At 37.0% G+C, this 20,733-nt stretch overlaps 2 protein-coding genes across 6 annotated transcripts; one reads left to right on the top strand and one right to left on the bottom strand.

The window, feature by feature from the left end:
- Positions 1–894: 894 nt before the first annotated feature.
- Positions 895–9,248, top strand: LOC131932557 (delta and Notch-like epidermal growth factor-related receptor; the record flags this gene model as incomplete). Its single annotated transcript, XM_059289480.1, has 6 exons — positions 895–1,122; positions 2,898–3,049; positions 5,112–5,202; positions 5,780–5,914; positions 6,259–6,475; positions 7,768–9,248. Coding segments are annotated over 6 exons (965 nt in total), but the record flags the coding sequence as incomplete, so codon positions are not given.
- Positions 6,367–19,767, bottom strand: LOC131932554 (RNA-binding motif protein, X chromosome). 5 transcript variants are annotated; one of them, XR_009384606.1, is made up of 14 exons: positions 19,720–19,767; positions 18,798–18,995; positions 18,193–18,299; positions 17,231–18,092; positions 16,989–17,117; positions 16,141–16,378; positions 15,731–15,807; positions 15,502–15,583; positions 14,754–14,870; positions 14,238–14,360; positions 13,719–13,784; positions 10,517–10,590; positions 8,904–8,972; positions 6,367–6,449 (listed from the first exon to the last, which is right to left on the bottom strand). XR_009384606.1 is itself a non-coding variant. In XM_059289476.1 (12 exons), the coding sequence occupies exons 2-11, from the start codon at positions 18,985–18,987 to the stop codon at positions 13,721–13,723; spliced, it is 1,989 nt and encodes a 662-aa protein (XP_059145459.1). In that variant the 5' UTR covers positions 18,988–18,995; positions 19,720–19,767; the 3' UTR covers positions 12,058–12,780; positions 13,719–13,720. The 5 variants fall into 5 exon arrangements, 3 of the variants coding, with proteins under 3 accessions (XP_059145459.1, XP_059145460.1, XP_059145461.1); XR_009384605.1 differs by having other exon boundaries at positions 6,368–6,449; positions 8,900–8,972; XM_059289476.1 differs by lacking the exons at positions 6,367–6,449; positions 8,904–8,972; positions 10,517–10,590 and adding an exon at positions 12,058–12,780.
- Between the last annotated feature and the right edge of the window lie 966 nt (positions 19,768–20,733).

Raw genomic sequence — 20,733 nt, 5'->3', positions numbered from 1 at the left:
CAGCACACTGAAAAACATCCAGTTTACCCCAGTCATCTGTCTGACGGAATCGTCCTTAGTTTTCTCCCCTTTGTAATTAGATATAGAAATATTTAAATTAATTTCGAACAACCAATTTAAAATTTTAATTAGTTCAATACTAAGTATATATGCCTATTCAACTTCTAGCGTCATCGAAAATCAAGTTTGTATGGCCAAAATTATTTTTATCTCCCCACCCCCTTCCCTAGCTTCACAAAAAGCCAGACCCCCATCCCTAAAATAACACCGTAGCTTACAATCCTCCCCCCCCCCCCCCCCCAAAAAAAAAAAACGAATATCTCTTGTTTTTTAAAACATCAATTTCCTTCTCAGATATTTCCTGAGCTCGGTCAACATTGTATATATAATATTATAATTAACTAACCGATTTCTATTAAAATCCCCCCCCCCCCCCCCAAAAAAAAAAGCATCGTTTTAAAAGGTGAAATATTAACTACTTTTTAAAATGTGTCGTCACTCTTTCCAACACCCTCCCCCTCCCAAAATTATGAACCACTCGCCCACCTCCCCTTCCAACGAAATTTGACCCTAAATTCATCCACACAACCAACTAAGAAAAATATACAGTTTCTTCCAGGCATCTCTTCTTGAGGGGGGGGGGGGCGCTTTATCGCTCCCCCCCCCCCCCGAACGAAATGGAATTTATATAGAAAATATATACTTTTGACAGTGTCGTCGTCCGTCCCTCCCCCCCCCCCCCCGAAAATTGAAAACTTCAAGTGCCCCCCCCCCCCCCCCGGAGAAAAGTCTGAAAGAAACACTGACAGTTAAGCCTACTAAAACGTATGCCTTTTGTTACCAGTAGCTGAATTTTGATCAAAAGTGATTTTAAAATTTGAATTTCTATTTCAGGTTATTTTGGTCAGTTCTGCGAGAATCAAACCGAGAATTTATGCAACATGGTCGACTGTTTCAACAACGCCACGTGTCTCGGCAACAGCAGCCATTTTTCTTGTCTGTGTCCTTCCGGTCTGACTGGCACGCACTGCGAGGTGGACATCAACGAGTGCGAGCCGTCGCCCTGTGTACACGGCCAGTGTGTTGACCAGAGGAACGGCTACCTGTGTCTGTGTGAGCCAGGTACATAATGTGTTTGGTCAAATCTCGTGGTGGGGGGGGGGGGGGGGAGGGACATGGCAACAACCTGGGTAGCACCAGAGGAACGGTTACCTGTGTCTGTGTGAGCCAGGTACAAAATGTGTTTGGTCAAATCTCTTAGTCGGGGTGGGGGGGGGGGAGAGGAGGGTAAGACACGACAACCAGGGTAGCACCAGAGGAACGGCTACATGTGTCTGTGTGAGCCAGGTACAAAATGTGTTTGGTCAAATCTCTTAGTCGGGGTGGGGGGGGGGGGGGAGAGGAGGGTAAGACACGACAACCAGGGTAGCACCAGAGGAACGGCTACCTGTGTCTATGTGAGCCAGGTACAAAATGTGTTTGGTCAAATCTCTTAGTCGGGGTGGGGGGGGGGGGGGGGGGGGGAGAGGAGGGTAAGACACGACAACCAGGGTAGCACCAGAGGAACGGCTACCTGTGTCTATGTGAGCCAGGTACAAAATGTTTGGTCAAATCTCTTAGTCGGGGTGGGGGGGGGGGGGGGGAGAGACACGGCAACCTGGGTAGCACCAGAGGAACGGCTACCTGTGTCTATGTGAGCCAGGTACAAAATGTTTGGTCAAATCACGTGGGGGGGGGGGGGGGGGGGGAGAGACACACGACAACCAGGGTAGCACCAGAGGAACGGCTACCTATGTCTATGTGAGCCAGGTACAAAATGTTTGGTCAAATCTCGTGGTGGGGGGGGGGAGGAGAGACACACGACAACCAGGGTAGCACCAGAGGAACGGCTACATGTGTCTGTGTGAGCCAGGTACAACATTGTGTTTGGTCAAATCCAGTGGGGGGGGGGGGGAGGAGAAGGAGGGTAAGACACGACAACATCCTGGGTAGCACCAGAGGAACGGCTACCTGTGTCTGTGCGAGCCAGGTACACAATGTTTGGTCAAATCTTGTGGGGGGGGGGGGGGGGAGAAGGGTGGTCGGACGGCAACAATCAGTGTAGCACCGGAAGACCGATTGTTTGAGAGGAAGGTACAAAATAAGTACGTTTGGTCAAATTTGTTGCTGGGGAGAAGGGGGTGTGTCTCTAGATTAAAATGTCACACTACTGGGGTAGTAAGACTTTAGTGACAATGTGTGGTGAGAGTGTAACTATAGTCTTTTAACTTTGAAAACTTTTTTTTTTTTTAAATAATTGTAGGGGAGGGAAAGGCGTATGTAGAATGGTCATATTGGAGGTTTTTTTTTTTAAAAGAAAGGTGGGGGGGGGGGGGGGGGGTAAGAATTGACTAAATAAGCATCGTAGTTTGCTTTTGTTGGAAACGCCTTGACAGGATACTAAATGGTCATGTCAGGCTAGCCATTATTGTTGACACGTGACAATTTACCATATAGTGTAAGTAGAAGGTTGGCGTGACCATTAACTCAAGCATCACTCAGTCCCCACAGGACAGGGGGGGGGGGGGGGGGGGGGAAGGGCATTATACAAAATATTTTCATTTATTTACAACACACACTTTAAACATGTGCAGCATAGCAAGAACTATAAGAACAGCTTAAATAACGTTTATTGGCACAAGACCGTGACACATTTGTTTGTTGGAGCTCAAAATTAGCTGTTTTCATTACACTTTAAACATATAACAAAAATAGATGGTTGTGTTCTAAGAAAAATAAAAGAACGTTTATTTGGGACTTTGTTACCGAGGCTTATTGGCAAGCTTTAAAAAAAATAACCAACATAAAGATGGGATAGAAAATGACAGTACAAGTTTGACATATTTCGATGGTTTCAGGTTACCATGGAGACAACTGTACAGAAATGCACCAGGAATGTTCATTGAACCCGTGTAAAAACAACGGTTACTGCCAGGAGATGGAGGGGACGCATTTTGACTTCACGTGCCACTGTCAGCCTGGGTGGGCAGGCAGGGATTGTTCTACTAAGGTAGGTTGGTTGTCAGGGGGGTTGTTCTACTAAGGTAGGTTGGTTGTAAGGGGGATAGTTCTACTAAGGTAGGTTGGTTGTCAGGGGCGTTGTTCTACTAAGGTAGGTTGGTTGTCAGGGGATTGTTCTACTAAGGTAGGTTGGTTGGTAGTCAGGGGGATTGTTCTACTAAGGTAGGTTGGTTGGTAGTCAGGGGGATTGTTCTACTAAGGTAGGTTGGTTGGTAGTCAGGGGGATTGTTCTAGGGTAGGTTGGTTGGGGGATTGTTCTACTAAGGTAGGTTGGTTGGGGGATTGTTCTACTAAGATAGGTTGGTTAGGGGATTGTTCTACTAAGGTAGGTTGGTTGTAAGGGGGATTGTTCTAAGGTAGGTTGGTTGTCAGGGGGATTGTTCTACTAAGGTAGATTGGTTGGGGGATTGTTCTACTAAGGTAGGTTGGTTGTAAGGGGGATTGTTCTACTAAGGTAGGTTGGTTGTCAGGGGGATTGTTCTACTAAGGTAGGTTGGTTGGGGGATTGTTCTACTAAGGTAGGTTGGTTGGGGGATTGTTCTACTAAGGTAGGTTGGTTGGGGGATTGTACTAAGGTAGGTTGGTTGTCAGGGGGATTAATCTACTAAGGTAGGTTGGTTGGGGGATTGTTCTACTAAGGTAGGTTGGTTGGGGGATTGTACTAAGGTAGGTTGGTTGTCAGGGGGATTAATCTACTAAGGTAGGTTGGTTGGGGGATTGTTCTACTAAGGTAGGTTGGTTGGGGGATTGTTCTACTAAGGTAGGTTGGTTGTCAGGGGGATTGTTCTACTAAGGTAGGTTGGTTGGGGGATTGTTCTTCTAAGGTAGGTTGGTTGTCAGGGGGATTGTTCTACTAAGGTAGGTTGGTTGTCAGGGGGATTGTTCTACTAAGGTAGGTTGGTTGGGGGATTGTTCTTCTAAGGTAGGTTGGTTGTCAGGGGGATTGTTCTACTAAGGTAGGTTGGTTGGGGGATTGTTCTTCTAAGGTAGGTTGGTTGTCAGGGGGATTGTTCTAGGGTAGGTTGGTTGTCAGGGGGATTGTTTTACTAAGGTAGGTTGGTTGGGGGATTGTTCTACTAAGGTAGGTTGGTTGTCAGGGGATTGTTCTACTAAGGTAGGTTGGTTGGGGGATTGTTCTTCTAAGGTAGGTTGGTTGTCAGGGGGATTGTTCTACTAAGGTAGGTTGGTTGTCAGGGGGATTGTTCTACTAAGGTAGGTTGGTTGGGGGATTGTTCTTCTAAGGTAGGTTGGTTGTCAGGGGGATTGTTCTACTAAGGTAGGTTGGTTGGGGGATTGTTCTTCTAAGGTAGGTTGGTTGTCAGGGGGATTGTTCTAGGGTAGGTTGGTTGTCAGGGGGATTGTTTTACTAAGGTAGGTTGGTTGGGGGATTGTTCTACTAAGGTAGGTTGGTTGTCAGGGGATTGTTCTACTAAGGTAGGTTGGTTGTCAGGGGGATTGTTCTACTAAGGTAGGTTGTCAGGGGGATTGTTCTACTAAGGTAGGTTGTCAGGGGGATTGTTCTACTAAGGTAGGTTGTCAGGGGGATTGTTCTACTAAGGTAGGTTGGTTGTTGAGGGGGGGGTTGTTCTAAGGTAGGTTGGTTCTGGATGGGCAGTCAGGGATTGTTCTACTAATGTAGGTTGGTTGCCAGGGGGATTGTTCTACCAAGGTAGGTTGTGCTATATCACCTACATACATGAACTACATGAAATGGTGCATCTGAATAAGTAATGAAACAAAGGAAAAAAAATGTAAACAAATCTTTATTTTTAAAAATGCACTATTATTACTCAGTAGAATCTAGTATATTAAATCTAAAATTTCCCTAATACATTTTCTTAAATTTACTTTCCATGTTAAATTATAACAAATTATAAATTATAAGCTAATCTACCGTTACTAACACTATAATTTAAAAAAAAAAAACAATAACCAGAGCTGATATTTTGAAACTATGCTAGCATGATATGCGTTGTTTGATTCTTTGGTTTGGTTGGTATATAGATAGAACCTTGCACTCAGTTAATGCTGACTCATCTCTTTAACACCAGGTACCTGCTTGTGTTCCCAACACCTGCATTCATGGAACATGTCTGGAGGGGATCAACAACTTTACCTGCACTTGTGACCAAGGTTACACAGGTAGGGAGGCTACAGTGACATCTGAATTTATTTTTTAATGCTATCAACACTTAGCTGCCATTGTTTTAACAATGTTGAATAATCTCAACACAGCGGTAAGGATAAAAATGTTCTGCATGCAAAAAGAATATGGTAAGAATTCTAACATGATAATATTAAAATATGTACCTGAAAAACTAACAATTCTAACATCACAATAACTGTTACAATTGACAATTTTGTGTTTTTAGGATCGTTCAATTGGGTGGATAGGGTAAAAAAGAACAAAATTTAAAAAATCTTTTCAATAATAAAAAAAAAAAAAACACATGTTGTTCCACTAGAAACTAGATCAACACAGCTAACACAAGATCTGCTCACACTCAACATGGCACCACTCCTCTCCAACTTGCCATGGGAGGCCACTCTATACTCTTACATAAACAGTGTTTATATTTTACTGGACCATCAACACACTAACAATGAAATTACTTTGTGAAAAAACTAACAATGCAAAATGGCATTTACAATAAATATATTTCACCTATATAATATAGATGACTGTAAACCTAACCCAGTGTAACACTTCTTCCCACAGGTAGCAGATGTGAGGTGAATATTAATGACTGTAACCCTAACCCATGCAGGTTTGGTGGCCACTGTAAGGATGGTGTCAACGCACATACGTGTTTATGTATCCATTCACATGCTGGCTCCAACTGCCAGTTTACACGTACGTTTTAACACTTTCACATTCTAACATAGCCAGATTATATGGGAGTTACATTCACTTCACATTCTACAGTAGCTCCTACACAGGTAGTTACTATTGTTCGAGAATAAATGTACACAAGAGATAAGGAAGTTTTCCTAATAACAGCATTAGATTATTATTACCTGTCTTAAAAGCACAACCTGACACACAAAAATGTTTAAATATTTGTTTCAATTTTACATTAACTCAGGCCCTATTTTTTTTATCAAATACATCATTATATTTATTCAAAATTTTTAAAGAAATTAATTCAGAACATCTATAGTTAATGAAATTATCATCATTACTTCCCTCTATTTCAGTTGATCTGTTTTCTCCAATCCTCGAAGACGTGGACATAGCAGGGGGGATAATTCACAACCCCCAGCACACGCGCAACCTGTACATTGTGGCAGGAACCCTGACAGCCGCTGTGGTTGTCATGATCCTGATCCTGATTGGTTGCTACTGCCGCATCAGTCAGGCCTACCTGTCATGTTGTGGAATATCCAGGCTGTTTTGGTACAAGAAATACAGAGAGTGAGTACACAAAATGGCAAATTTCTTGTCTTGTAGTACAGTATGTAACTCAACAGATACACCATTAGTGTTGGATTGTCTAGAGTGAACTGAATTTGAGTTTAGATTATCTTCTATCTGATACATGACAATATAAATGGCTACCAAAGTCGAAAGGGTGTTAATCAAAACTACTAAAATTACTGTAGAGTTAAATGCAGACTCATAATTTTTCCAAATCTTAATTTCCCTTGTCAAACACCACTCAACATAACTGGTAAAACAATTACAATTTTATTATTATTAAGCTATCTGATATTAGAAACTGGCAATTTTATTAAAAGAAAGCTGCTTAGATTAGATGCTAAAAAGTGTCAATTTTCTTGGTTGTGTTGCCATTAACCCATTAGATACCAAAAGCTGGCAACTACTAAAATAAAGCTGTTGATATTTACCCATTAAGCTATAAAACTGGCAACTCTATTACAGAAAGCTGTATTGTCATTAACCCATTAGCTACTAAAAAGTAGCAACTATTACAGAAAGCTGTATTGTCATTAACCCATTAGCTACTAAAAAGTAGCAACTATTACAGAAAGCTGTATTGTCATTAACCCATTAGCTACTAAAAAGTAGCAACTATTACAGAAAGCTGTATTGTCATTAACCCATTAGCTACTAAAAAGTAGCAACTATTACAGAAAGCTGTATTGTCATTAACCCATTAGCTACTAAAAAGTAGCAACTATTACAGAAAGCTGTATTGTCATTAACCCATTAGCTACTAAAAAGTAGCAACTATTACAGAAAGCTGTATTGTCATTAAGCCATTAGCTACTAAAAAGTAGCAACTATTACAGAAAGCTGTATTGTCATTAACCCATTAGCTACTAAAAAGTAGCAACTATTACAGAAAGCTGTATTGTCATTAAGCCATTAGCTACTAAAAAGTAGCAACTATTACAGAAAGCTGTATTGTCATTAACCCATTAGCTACTAAAAAGTAGCAACTATTACAGAAAGCTGTATTGTCATTAAGCCATTAGCTACTAAAAAGTAGCAACTATTACAGAAAGCTGTATTGTCATTAACCCATTAGCTACTAAAAAGTAGCAACTATTACAGAAAGCTATATTGTCATTAAGCCATTAGCTACTAAAAAGTAGCAACTATTACAGAAAGCTGTATTGCCATTAACCCACTAGCTACTAAAAACTGGCAACTCCATTAACAGCACGCTGTATTGCCATTAACCCACTTGCTACCAAAAACTGGCAACTCTATTAACAGCAAGCTATGTTGCCTATCCTCAGAGATTTGACCATCAATGTGGATGTCACCAGTGCCTCAGACTGTCCACTGGCAGTAGACTCCTACTGGAAACAGATAGACTGTGAAACAGAGGCTCTACACTCCAGTTCCTCTAGGAACTCATTCCAGAACCACACTGTGTGAGCACTTCATCACATGCTTTATTTACACATCACGCTCAATTTTTTTTTTTAAAAGCTGGATCACTTGTACGCCATATTTAAATTAATTTTTAGCTGAACAAACAAAACTATTTTTTTTTAAATTGCAAGGGTGTTTATACAGAAATTTTATCACAATGTTAAGAATGCTGATTTTAAAAATACGAACAATGAAATTTTTTATTTTATTCAAAACAAGTGCTCATACTGATGATTCTTTTTAATTGCAAATAATTTCTATCAACTGGGTTGTACTTCATTAATTACTCTTGCCTTTTAAATTTTTTCCTGATATGTTGTTAGTGATAGTAATAAGTAATCAAAAAATGTCTTTGTTTATGGTTTCTACACTGTTTTCTTTACATTTTTAACGTCTTCATTACAACACTAGTGTTGCAGTGTATTAAAATAAATGATGTGAATATTAATCTTGTTTAAAATAATATTGTTTGTATAAACACCTATTTCTATGATAGTTGTCTACCCATGTAGATACATGACACTGTACATATTTATAAATATAAATCTTTCATTACTGCATTTTAATTACTTTGCAATAGTCAGCCATAAAAAATGTATGATTGCAAATTTCTGTCAATTAAAATTCTGTATGATGTGTGATCCAACGTATCATTATGTCAGTTAAGTAAATAAAAGTTGACACCTCGATATTAACTGTGTGGCCTAAGCGGTAGAGTGCTAGGTTGCTAACCTGAAGTCTCGAGTTTGAATCCTGGTTCAAGTTAGAGGAACGTCCTTGAGTCTACTAAGCTCTGATAGGTACATAACTCACATTAGGGAAAGCAAAGGGCGGCTGGGCAAAGTGCTGACCACACCATCCCTTTATATGCCAAGGTCAAGAATCATATAAAGAACCATCTACCCAAAAGATTGCCAGGTCTAAACAGGTTTCTTAATCCCATACTAGCCGTAAACTGTTGAGAGGTTGGTTCTTATGTACATTTCAACTTACCAACCTGAAGGCTGGTGATTTAAAAAGTCCTTCAGAGCCTTGGATGTTAGGAGTTGACTTTCACCAAACCATCCTAGATTAAAGAAAAATGTTTTTTTAAACACCAGCTCGACAATAAGATAATTATTTTAAAAATCTCGTCTGATTATTGCTGCGAGTTCCCTAATCACATTAGGTTGAAGAAAAATGTTTTTAAAATACTAAGGGGAAGAATAATTTTAAAAATATCTAGTCTGTATGATACGCTCTAGACATTAAATAAGATTATTGCTGTGATTTTTTTGTATCATGTCAACCTCTGTTAACACATGTTTCAATAAAGTAATAATTCTAACAAAGATACTTCAATTTGTTTTGTCAGTAATTTCATATATGTCTAAATATTTTACATTTAATTAAACACACAGGGAAATATAAAAAACCTTATTACAATATCAATAAGATTATACTGCACTAGATGTAAGAAAATAAACACATTTTTCTTTAGCTATAATAGGAAAAAATAAAATATTAGCAAAAAGCACTGAAAATATTTCTAGAACCACCAATGTGTTTACCTTTACTTTTATTTAACACTGAAAGACAAGTCTATTTTTATAATTTGAGTGAATTTAAAAGTTAGCTATGATAAAAGTTATGACAGTTCAGCATTTAGTTACTGCAATAGAATAAAACAAATATAAAAAACCTTTCTAATAGCAAGCTTTTATGCACTGAAAATTAAACTAATCTGCTTTCTTTCATAAAAGCTTTGGTTACTCGTGAGATCTTTTACATATTTTAGCAACCAAAGCTTTTATGAAAGAAAGCAAATTAATTTTATTTTCTTATTTTCAGTGCATTGAAAAGCTTGCTAGCTAGTCATCTCCCCCTTCTGTTGTTATCTTTTTTGTTATCTTCCCTTAATTTCAAAACAGTTTAATTTTTAATGACTTATTACATTAAATAATTAAATTAAAAAATAGATAGACTTGGATTGTCACCAAAGTAGAACATATATGGAAAGTTTGAAGAAAATAGCTGCATTAGAAGTGGGTCAAAATTGAGTTTTAAGATTTGCCACAAACCCACAAACGTTGCGAACTAAATAAAAGCTTGTAAAAATAAAATTGTTCAAAGATTTGACCACCAGTCCCAACCACTGACAGGATCTTGATAAGAAAAGTTGATTAAAAAACTGTTTACAATGTATGAGCATATTATGCTGTCTAGAGTAGGGCTGACAAAATGATAGACAAGTAAATATCTTCAGTTACTGATATGCTGCCACAATGATAGACCACTGAATGTCTTCACTTACTGATCAACTCTACCAATAGCATGATTGTTTGTTCATTACACAACAATTCATATTCTTTAGGCACAGGGATTGAATACTACCAAAACCATGTGGTATTTATCTGGCCATAATAGCCTTAATAAAGTCACACTTGAGAGGGTGCAATTTGGTGTCAATTTCACTGTAAATCAGATAAACAGAATACTTTTAGTAAAACACAGGCCCAAAACCTAATATTTAGGGACTTTTTAAAAAGTAATGTTTTGGCCTCAATTGAAATCCCTAGTTATTGTAATGACTGAGTTAATATGTTCAAGTTTTTTTCAACATAAACCAACCTGAATTACTGGGATGATAATTCATGACTGAGCTGCCAGATGAGCAGCTGTTAGGTGAGAAGCTGCCAGTACATCTGGAGATGTTAAACAGTAAGTATTTAAACAACTTTTAAAATGATCAAACAAAACGCTCACCTTAATATTGTTATTATCAATTACCAAAAGAATAGTTTAAAATAAATACTGCCAATCGCCACTTCTCCATTATTTTTCAAAGTATTAAGACCATTAACATTTTAAAAAATGTACTGATTAAAGTTTGTTCCCATTATACAGACGTTAGTTAAAATTTTAATAGCAACACTACTCTTTTGTGTATAGTAATTAACACTTAATTTTGTACCCATATTAAATAAATCTTATTTTAATTACAACTTGTTTTGCATAAATAAATGAATGCCTTCTTAGTCAGAGTGCCAAGTAAAGATTAGTTTACACGCAACACCTGTATTTTTTTAGTCATATGGTCAGACATGTGAAGTACTTTATTTCAGTGTGAGTACAATTTGTTGTTTGTTCAGGGCTATGTTGGTAGCCCTATTCAAGTTAAACAATATTTGTATGCACTTATCTAGATGGACTGTGAGGCGGTAGTGTATTAGATGTAGTTACCTGTAGCAGTAGACTTTGACATCAAGTTTAACTTTCTTGTGTAACATCCAGCCAATCATCAGGGGGACTTGCTAATGTAATATCTGCCTTGTTTCTTTGTGGATTTGTTTTTTATTGTGTGCTTGGGGTAGGGGAACACAAGCCCATAGCAGTACAATATTTGTTCCGAGTGTTCTCGGGTTGGGTGAACTTAATCTTATGGTATACCAGTAGGCTATTTTATTTGTTCAGAGTGTGCTAATCCTATAACAGGGTATTACATAACAGCTCAACTATACTTCAAGTTGCTGTTATAAAATTAGAAGTTGAATTGGATAAATCAGTTACTGATTTTCATTTACTGAAATTACTGCATTATTAACTTGTACTTTCTCTTTTCATTAAATGCAATCAGAGGAGCAGGAATTGTAATTAATTAAAGAAGTTCTTTTCTTTTTTTTTTAAATTAGTTTATTTAAAAATAAAAATGCACATAATTACAAAACATAAATGTACAATAATTATTATCCTAGTTAAAACTGTTTGTGACGTGTTTTTTTTTTTACAGAAACATAATAATTCATTTGGGTAAAATTAAGCCCAGCAGCATAATTCAATTTTTTAAATTAATGAACACATCATTACAAGTGGTGTTGTTTTACAAATGTGAATAAGATATAAGTTATGACCCTGCTAGTCACCTATGTGAAAGTTGCTCTTGTAAACAAATGTGTATGTCCAATGAAAAATATTACACTTTTATGCTCAGTTGAATGAGATATTGCTCTGTACAATAACTTTGAAAGAACTGAAATTTTAAATGAATGTTTAGTGTTGTACTAATTATCTGTAACTTTGTCTTGAAACTAAGCACAATTAAATTACATCTAAGCTAAATTATTGTATTTTAAATTTTTCTCATTAAAGCCTATTGGCGAAGTGTTAGGCAATTTATTTTTTCTTTAATCCAGAAATTATATGTGTTTATATTTTAAAAATGTAGGAATTATCTAATTTATTGAGTAAGCAGCAAATTTTGTTAACAAAAAAATTGAGATCTCTAAAATTATTATTTTGGTTGTTTTTCCAATGTAAATAATTGTGCTTAAAATAAATATTGCATTTTCATGAAAGTTTTATTTTAAGTCTAGATCTATATAAAACAAATTAAAATACTGTAAGACCCTACTTCTTATGTAACACTGTGTGCTTTTGTTTCAGTTTTTTGACATTTCTGTGCTTTGGATATCACTGGTTATTTTTATTATTTGATAGTACTGCTATAAAATAAGTACAACATAAATCTTAGCTTAATAGCTTTTTCACATAATATAAAATCACTTCACAGAGAAGACTGGCAGTGAGTGACTAAAACAAATACAACTGGAACAAAACTGAGAGACCAGTACATGACACTCATGTTCTGGATAACTAGATTCAAGAGAAACGTACACTACGTCTATGCTATGATACATTTTTTGAAGCTGGTTTTCAGCATTCAAACACGAAACCACCCTTTCAGCTTTTGGTTTCGTTACAAATTCCAACAACACTAATAAACAACCAACCGAGACTGTACATTATTCTCTACTAAGGGTCTTATATTAAGGAGTAACCATTAGTCCCCTGCAGTATCCAGGTCAGAAGTTGAATTCAATCTGAAGCACAATCTACTGGAAGAAGGAATGAGGCACATTGTGGTTAAAATGTCCAGGCAGGATCATTAGATTGGCTGTGACCAATGACAACCTCTCATAAATAATAATACATTTTCAAAGTGGATCATAAATTTTACATCTTGCTCATTAAGATGCCCTGACAGTGTCCTTTCTGCATATTATTTTGTGAAAACAATGCAATTTTTTTATACTGATATTCATTCAGATGTGTGAGTAGAGCTATTGCAATTCCATAAAATGTTGAATTTTTAGTTATATTACAAATTTTTGCCAATCAATATTTGGTAGGAGTTTGCTCAGAGTGCATGCATATGATTAGCCATGTTACTCAATGTATATTACTTAAGTTTGTTTCTTTTGTATTTATTATTTTAAAAGTTCAAGTAGGTATCTCTTTTTAATTAAATTACTGTGTATAAAAATTCTACATTTCAACAAAATTTAATTATGGCAGTAGGCTAATTTTTCTGTGTATTCATTATTTACACTCAGAGGCATTATTTTACATTTAGAGTAATGGCATGTCTAATGACTATCATTGAATATTTTTTATAGCCAGCTATGAAATATAGAATACATGTTTAAATGCATCTAACCATAATATTGAAGTATTTTTAAACGGTATACACTGAACTTGTGTAATTCAAATTCTAATGTTGAAATGTAAAATTCACTGCTTATTAAAACTAAATAAACTGTTAGAGATTACACCAACCTCTTAAAAAATGTACTAGTGATTACAAGCACACCAATTTGCACTAAGTTCATTAAGCATGAAATAAAAATCCCTTATAATTATTATAATTTACTATTATATATATTAATTAATTAATGTATATTTTAAAATGTATTTTCTACTGGTGTTCATTCAAGAAATATGGTATTCTGTCTTAAAACCCTATTTTGGTGTGGTGAATTAAAGACTAACTTACATTTAAAGTCCCCTGTAAACACCTTCCTGTCTTGATGAGTAAGCTTCATAGGCATTTCTATCTAACCTGAGAATACAGATATATTTTATCAATTATAAAATGTAAAAATTCTAACTAGTTAATGTTACACTTGCTGCATGACAAAGTGATAACAGAAACAATCTGCCAAAAACTAGTAAATTTTCTATAACACAAATCAAAACAACATTCAAACACTGGCCATTCTAAAATAATTATAATCTTACAAACTTGAAGCATTCAGCACTTATAATACCCTAGTAACAGTTGTTTTTTTATCAATGACATTTCTCCAAGCACTTTTTTCCCCTCAGAAAGGTTTGAAATATTTTTAACAAGGTTTTTGAGGGAAACAGCCATCACTGCTATAGTATAGTTCAAAATTGTTTTTTTTTTTTGAGTTTGACAATGGGATTTCTCTGACCCTTAAAGTTGAGTAGAACTATGCCCCCCCCCCCCCCCTACAAAGGCAGGTGCCGTTAAAACACTACAGAAATGTACCTCTCTCTTTTAGCAGGTACTGCAGCTTGCCCTGATCTGTATTCTTCATATTCTCGTCTAGCCAGCATTGCATTCCTTGCAGCTTCCATTCCTTCTTCATAAGGATCCACAGGCCGTTTACGTCTGAAATACATGGTTGGTCATACAAATTTTAATTGGTGCTTCACAAGCTTTACCCAGTAGATATAAAAAATCTTTGAACAGGGTAAACATAAACAAGATAAACAGAAAAGCCTTGTCTCTGTATATGTGGAAGTCACCAACACTTACTATGTTTTCATTTGTAGCATTTTAAGGCCAACAATGCCTAGAATTTCAATTTGAAGTAATTTATTATCAACAATATCTATTATATTATTGAAATTTTAAGCACTTCATATATATGAACAATACAACTATTGATTTTTTTTGTTTTGTAAAAACATGGTGTAAATATAAATGTAAATACCAATAGATGCTCAGAGTTTAATTAACCAAGAAATGTAACATATTTTCATCACATACACAGGTACATACCCAGCCGGTTCATTGGGCATCCTTGCATTTGTTGGATAAGAAACATACATATCAGTTTCCGCAGCAGCCCTTTGCTCCCTGTATGGGTCTTCCCTCATACGATATTCAGCTTCAGCTCTGGTATAATATACAATAAAATACACATACAATAAAAAATTGGGATGTGATTCAAATTAATTTTAACTTGTTCACATTGTTACAAGGGTATTTTGGTTGCTATGTAGGCTGGACAATATGCTATTTATCAAGTTTATTTTCTGCCATGTTCATCTATAAGTAACATCACTAGATGGTCAGAAGGAGTAGATTCAGCTTTGTGTGACGTTAGGCTATGTAGTAAATAAGCGTTAAGAAAAGTGACAGCATGTTTTTATCTCTTAATTATTCAGAATGTTAATGACGAAATGCCCATCATTTTAGATAAGACGTGGTTATTTTAGTGAGGAGTGGGGGTTGTTGAAATATTGTGATATTTTTAAGGTGGAGGTGGATTTCTAGCTTTTTCTGAATACTGCTCCTCATAGCCACCCTCTGTGTAAGCCTCTTCACCTTGACCCTCATAATATGGATGATACTTTAGGTTGGATTAGTGTTAGGGCTTCAATTAGGGTAGCAATACCAACAAGATTGGAGCATTGAACATCACCAACAAAAGTTCCAGACATATGTATAGTTAAAATTCATTAAATTAACAGTGAACTAATCATGTTATATTTAATTAGGAACATTAAATTAAAATGTGGGTTACCGTCGTCTCCTAGCTTCCACATAAGCCTCTCTAGCATTACTTGCACCCTGGTACTCCTCAGCATACCGAGCGGCCGCAGCAGCTGTTTCGGGATACAACATTTATTTAGTAAAAACAATAAACAGCTTTAGAAAACTACAGGGAAAAGTGTTTGAAAAGGAGACGGCCTAAACAGCTGATGGCAGATTGAAGATTTACCAAGCACAGAAGAAACAAAGTAAATTCTAACCTGCCATTCCCCTTCTTTGTGCAGCAGGGTCTATTGACATAAGTTGAGGCTTTGGTTGAGGTCGTTCTGTGGCATACCTACAACAGATAATATCTTATTGGTTATCTTATCTCAAGTTTTATATCAGGACTTGAGATCTTTAATAAGTCTGAGTTATTTTAATTTAAAGACATATGAACATTAAATGATAATTTCTGATGTATTGTATTTACATAGTTCAACAACATTTTAAAGGAAGAAAATTGTAAATAATTTACACTGCTGTTTACAAAGAAAAGTAGTATTCCGTTGTTTTTTTACTTACAATGAGCACAGCATCTAATGTTTACTTTCACCACCACAAATATACAGCTAAAAATGTAATTGAAAAAAAAAGTAATAATGAAGAAGAAACAAAATAAAAAACTAACATGTCATCAGCAGGGGGCCTCGGCCTTGTGTTGGGGGCAGGTTGTCTAACAGTAGTAGTTGCTGGCATTCTCCTGGCATATGCTTCATTGTAGGACTCCTCTGCATAGGCGGCTGATGCGTCTTGCCCCATGTAAGGGTCTGGCCTTAGTAAGCCACCTCTCCTAGCCTGAACTGCACCACGGCTTACTGCTGCCCCACGGTTGACCGCTACACCACGACCAGGTCTTGGTGCGGGAGCTGTACCATGAAATAATCAAAATAATGCCCATCTGGGATTACGTTAACTTAAATAATTTAGAGACAGGTCAAACAGATGGGAGAATAGGAAAAAGTTAAGAAATAGCCATAGGTCAAGCAGCTCAGAGGTAGAGTAAGATTAGAGCCAATCAAATAGTCCGACCAATGAGAATGAGATGACCAGTCAAGTCTGTAGGTGAGCGGTCAGAGATAGCATGCAGTTGGCTTCGCTAACATGTAGCAGTTGGAGATAGATAATGCTAGTAACTTGGAGCTGGATTAGTTAGGTTATAGTTGAAGAGTAAATTGTTGTACTAATACTAAGTTATAGTGGATCAATCAGTAGAAGTAATGTGTAGGATACTTGAGTTAGGATTAAATTGACTGTGCATATGATAAATTCAGATAAATAAACTTGGTCATAACTGAACTTGGAACTGCGTTGTTAAATATTTCCCCCACTGAAGAAATCTACTAGGCACTAATGAAGGAGTCAAATATAGAAATGGAGTCGATTTTTATTTCATAACCTCTCATTGCCACATTAAATCATTAAAAAATGTTTAAATTTTGTAAATAGACTAGAAGACAGTATAGCAAAATCAGATACCTGCAGTGGCTGGGACTCTGCCTCTTGATCTGCCATAAGGATCCTGCATTACCCTGGGATCTTCCTCTTCATAACCCTCCTCCCCATAAGATGGTGCTATATTAGGCTTTCTGGGTACAGGTGCTGCTGCTTGAAATATATTTAAACAAATCAATAACTCAAGCATAATCTTCATTTTTAACAATGCATTGAAATATAAACAGGAACATGAAATCTTAAGTGCAAATAACAGTTCAACCTACTTGGTGGTCTTGCGGCTCTGTGTTGTTGCATGGCTAGATCATTATAACCATAGCCATATTCATCAACTTGTCTGGGCTGCTGAGGTGCTCCTCTACCTCTGGGTACAGCAGCTCCTCTAGGATGGGGTTCGGGTCTTTCTGTGTAATAATCATTCGGGTAACTTGCTTCTTCTGAATACTGCTCCTCGTAGCCACCCTCTGTGTAAGCCTCTTCACCTTGACCCTCATAGTATTCATCATTCTGATAACCATTGCCTTCGTCTCCGTAGTATTCTTCCCCACCTCTCACATGACCTCGACCTCGTCTTGCTTGTGGGCTAGGAAGTAACGCCCGCCTAGAGGCCCCGCCCCTGAAACCAGCACCTCTTTGGGAATATTCTTCGCCTGCACCACCACCTCTACCTGGCATGCCTCGTCCAAATGGTGGAGGGGCACCCCTGCCATAGGGGAATCCTCTTCCTGGTGGGCCCCCTCTCGCCATTCTCCTCACTGGACCTCCTCTCCCTGGACCACCTCTGAACTGCATGCCTCCTCTGGAAGGAGGGTACTCCTCATAGCCTTCATTGTTACCAAACTCCTCATAATACTCTTCCTCTGGATACATTTCACGAAATCTATCCCCACCTCCTCCAGCAGCAAAACCTCTCATGCCTCGACTTCTCATGGGTCTACCATCCATGCCACGCCCTCTCACCAAATCTCTCCCCAGACCTCTACCTCTCCCACCCCTGTCTGCACCCCGAGATATCCTGCCCCTGGGTCCTCCTCTGGTAGAAAGCTTATCCAGACTGTTCAACTTTTTTGTCTTTTTTAACCCTATCACTGCTTGTTCACAATGAATGGGTGCTTCACCTCCAAAATCCTAAAAATTGATAATCAAGGAGATATTAAAAAAAACACTGATACTATTCACGCAAAAAAAAAAAAGATTAACATTACAATAAATCACTTTTTAAAAATACCTTTCCCTCCATAGCTTTAATAGCATCTTCAGCATCTTGGGGGTTCTCATATGTGATGAAGGCAAATCCTCTTGGTAATGCACTTCTTCTGTCTCTGATTATATTCACTTTAAAAAACAAAAAATAAGAAACTGTAGATAAAAGATCTTACTGTTTTTTAATTTTAATTTCTAAATCATCCAAATGTTACAGAAACAAAATGAAAATGCTGAAAGTAATAGCTGTGTTGAAATGTGCTTTATTTGTTTAAGTCAACCATTAAAAAGCCTAACTATTAAGCGCTAAGCCCATATGTAAAATAATGGGAACCCCTAGTTTGGGTTAGGGCAAGGGTTAGCACTAGGGCTCGGTTAAGGGTCAGACTCCAATGTCTAGGGTTGGGGCATGGGTTAAGTTTTAGGCTGTGGTGAATGCTTAAGATCTTTAATAAGTCTGGTGTAAAGTTAGACGTACGCATTTTTTTTACATCTACTTCAACCACCTTGACATTTTATGATTTTTAAATTTTTTTTCCCAAATATTTGAATAAAACAGAATATAACGCAGCTAGTAAGCCCAGTATGTCTAATTTATTTCATAATAAACTTCTTCATCATAGCATTTACCTTCAGTAATTCTGCCATAGGGAGCAAATTCTTTCTCAAGATCACTTTCCTTATACTCTTTTTGTTTAGGAATTCCAGAAACCATTATTTTTCCAGGTGTGTCTGGCTCCTGTTTGAGGCGACTTTTCCCTTCATACTTGGATTCTTTAGTAGTTACCTCAACTTTTACAACGGGTTCTGCTTCAGCCATTTTATATCCTTTGTTGATAAAATAAAAACTGATAGTACACAACAATGGAGCATTAAAGAGTATAAAATGTACAATCAAACATATATAATATATATTAAATAGTTCTTGTAGATTTTAAACAGAAAACTATTCAATTATTTGGGTGATGGTAAAGTTTGAGAGGATTAAATTGTGAGGCAGAAAATGCGAGGTGGCAAAAACCGCAGCCATGTTTCAGTTTTTTGTCTTGCATTTTATGCCCCACCTAAAACGACTTGATAGCCTGGGTAGGGGAAAATGTCAAGACGGCCTGTGAGAATTTTACCAAAAATCAACTATCCTGCACTATTACTATTTTGGATTTCCCCAGTCAAAATTCTGCAGGTTGCCAGCAAATATTCAGTCTACAACAGAGGAAAATATGTCAACTAAGTTTTATCCTCGATATTTTTTCAGTGCTTAGATCTAGATTTCTATAATCAAATTTTAATAATAGGCCTAGATTCTAGCTAGCCTAATTAGTAATTACTAATTATAAAATTATTTTATCTTTTTCAGTTTGTTGGCCAAATGCCGGGTCATGATCATGTCTGACAAGTTGGTAAACTGTTGTGCATCCGAACGTAACATGCTTAGTACACAACACTGGGTGTATTAATCATTTCAACAAAAATATTAAAGACCTAGATTGGAATCAGAAGCGAAAGAATATGGGAAAATAAAGTATTAATGTAGTAAAATTGTAGCACATACATTCATACACACAACAAGACAACAACGCCGTGTTAAGTCTAAACCGGAAGTAGCCTATCAACCAGATACTCGTACACATTGTATTTCTTACTCACAAGCACCGTATTATTGCTAAATAAAGCCACTTTTAATCAGTTTGTATATTATTTGATGACATTTTCTAAAGTAGGCTAGTGAGGAATATTACACGATATTGGTGTGGCACTTCACTGAATAAAATGCGCTTTGTTTGCAAATTTATCTGTATTTAACACATCGAAAGGTCGTCGATGTACTAATAGTAAGCGTACACGCTAGGCGTACATGTCGTCACTAATACAGTGTTTCTTCCAGACTTTTTCTCCAGGGTGGGGGCACTTTATATGTTCAGGGAGGCGGACAACATTTTTCGGGGGGGGGGGGGGGGGTGGACACTGGTTATAGTATATGTTTTCTATATAAATTCCATTTCGTTCGGAAGGGCGGTAGACTTTCTATGGGGGGGAGGGGGGGGGGCTTCCCCCCTCCCCCCCCCCCCCCCAAAAAAAAGATGCCTAGAAGAAACTCTGCACTAATATCCACAAACCCCTAAGAATAAAATATGTCACTAGCCTACAGCCGCTCCCCTCCCCCATTTTTTATGATAACACTACTTCACTATTATCGTAGTTTTCGTCCTTAAAAATGTTAAATTAATACTTAATCCCCACCTTTCCCCCAATAAAGTTTTGAATAAATGAAAAAAAAGTCATGTTCACCAATTGTCGTAATAGGCCTGTGGTTGATGTTATTATTTAGAATTGGGGTTTGTGTTATTTTTAAGTGGTATTTTTTCCGTAGGACTATATTTCGTTCAGCCAGCGATTGTTCGGCGTCAAAACTAGTTAATAGAATACTGTCTGTATTCATCTATAACGATCATTTACATCAGAAATCATGAAATGAACCCGGTTCAGGGGTCTGACTTTGCTAATAAATAAACATAGGGGGCTTTAGAAAATGTGTCATAATTTTAGATTTCGTTTTAAAAAAAAT

Source organism: Physella acuta, unplaced genomic scaffold (assembly GCF_028476545.2).
Source record: "Physella acuta isolate Inbredline_101_S28 unplaced genomic scaffold, ASM2847654v3 ptg002210l, whole genome shotgun sequence".
NCBI lineage: Eukaryota > Metazoa > Mollusca > Gastropoda > Physidae > Physella > Physella acuta.
The sequence above is the reverse complement of the archived record's forward strand: the minus strand, read 5'-3'. Positions and strand labels throughout refer to the sequence as shown.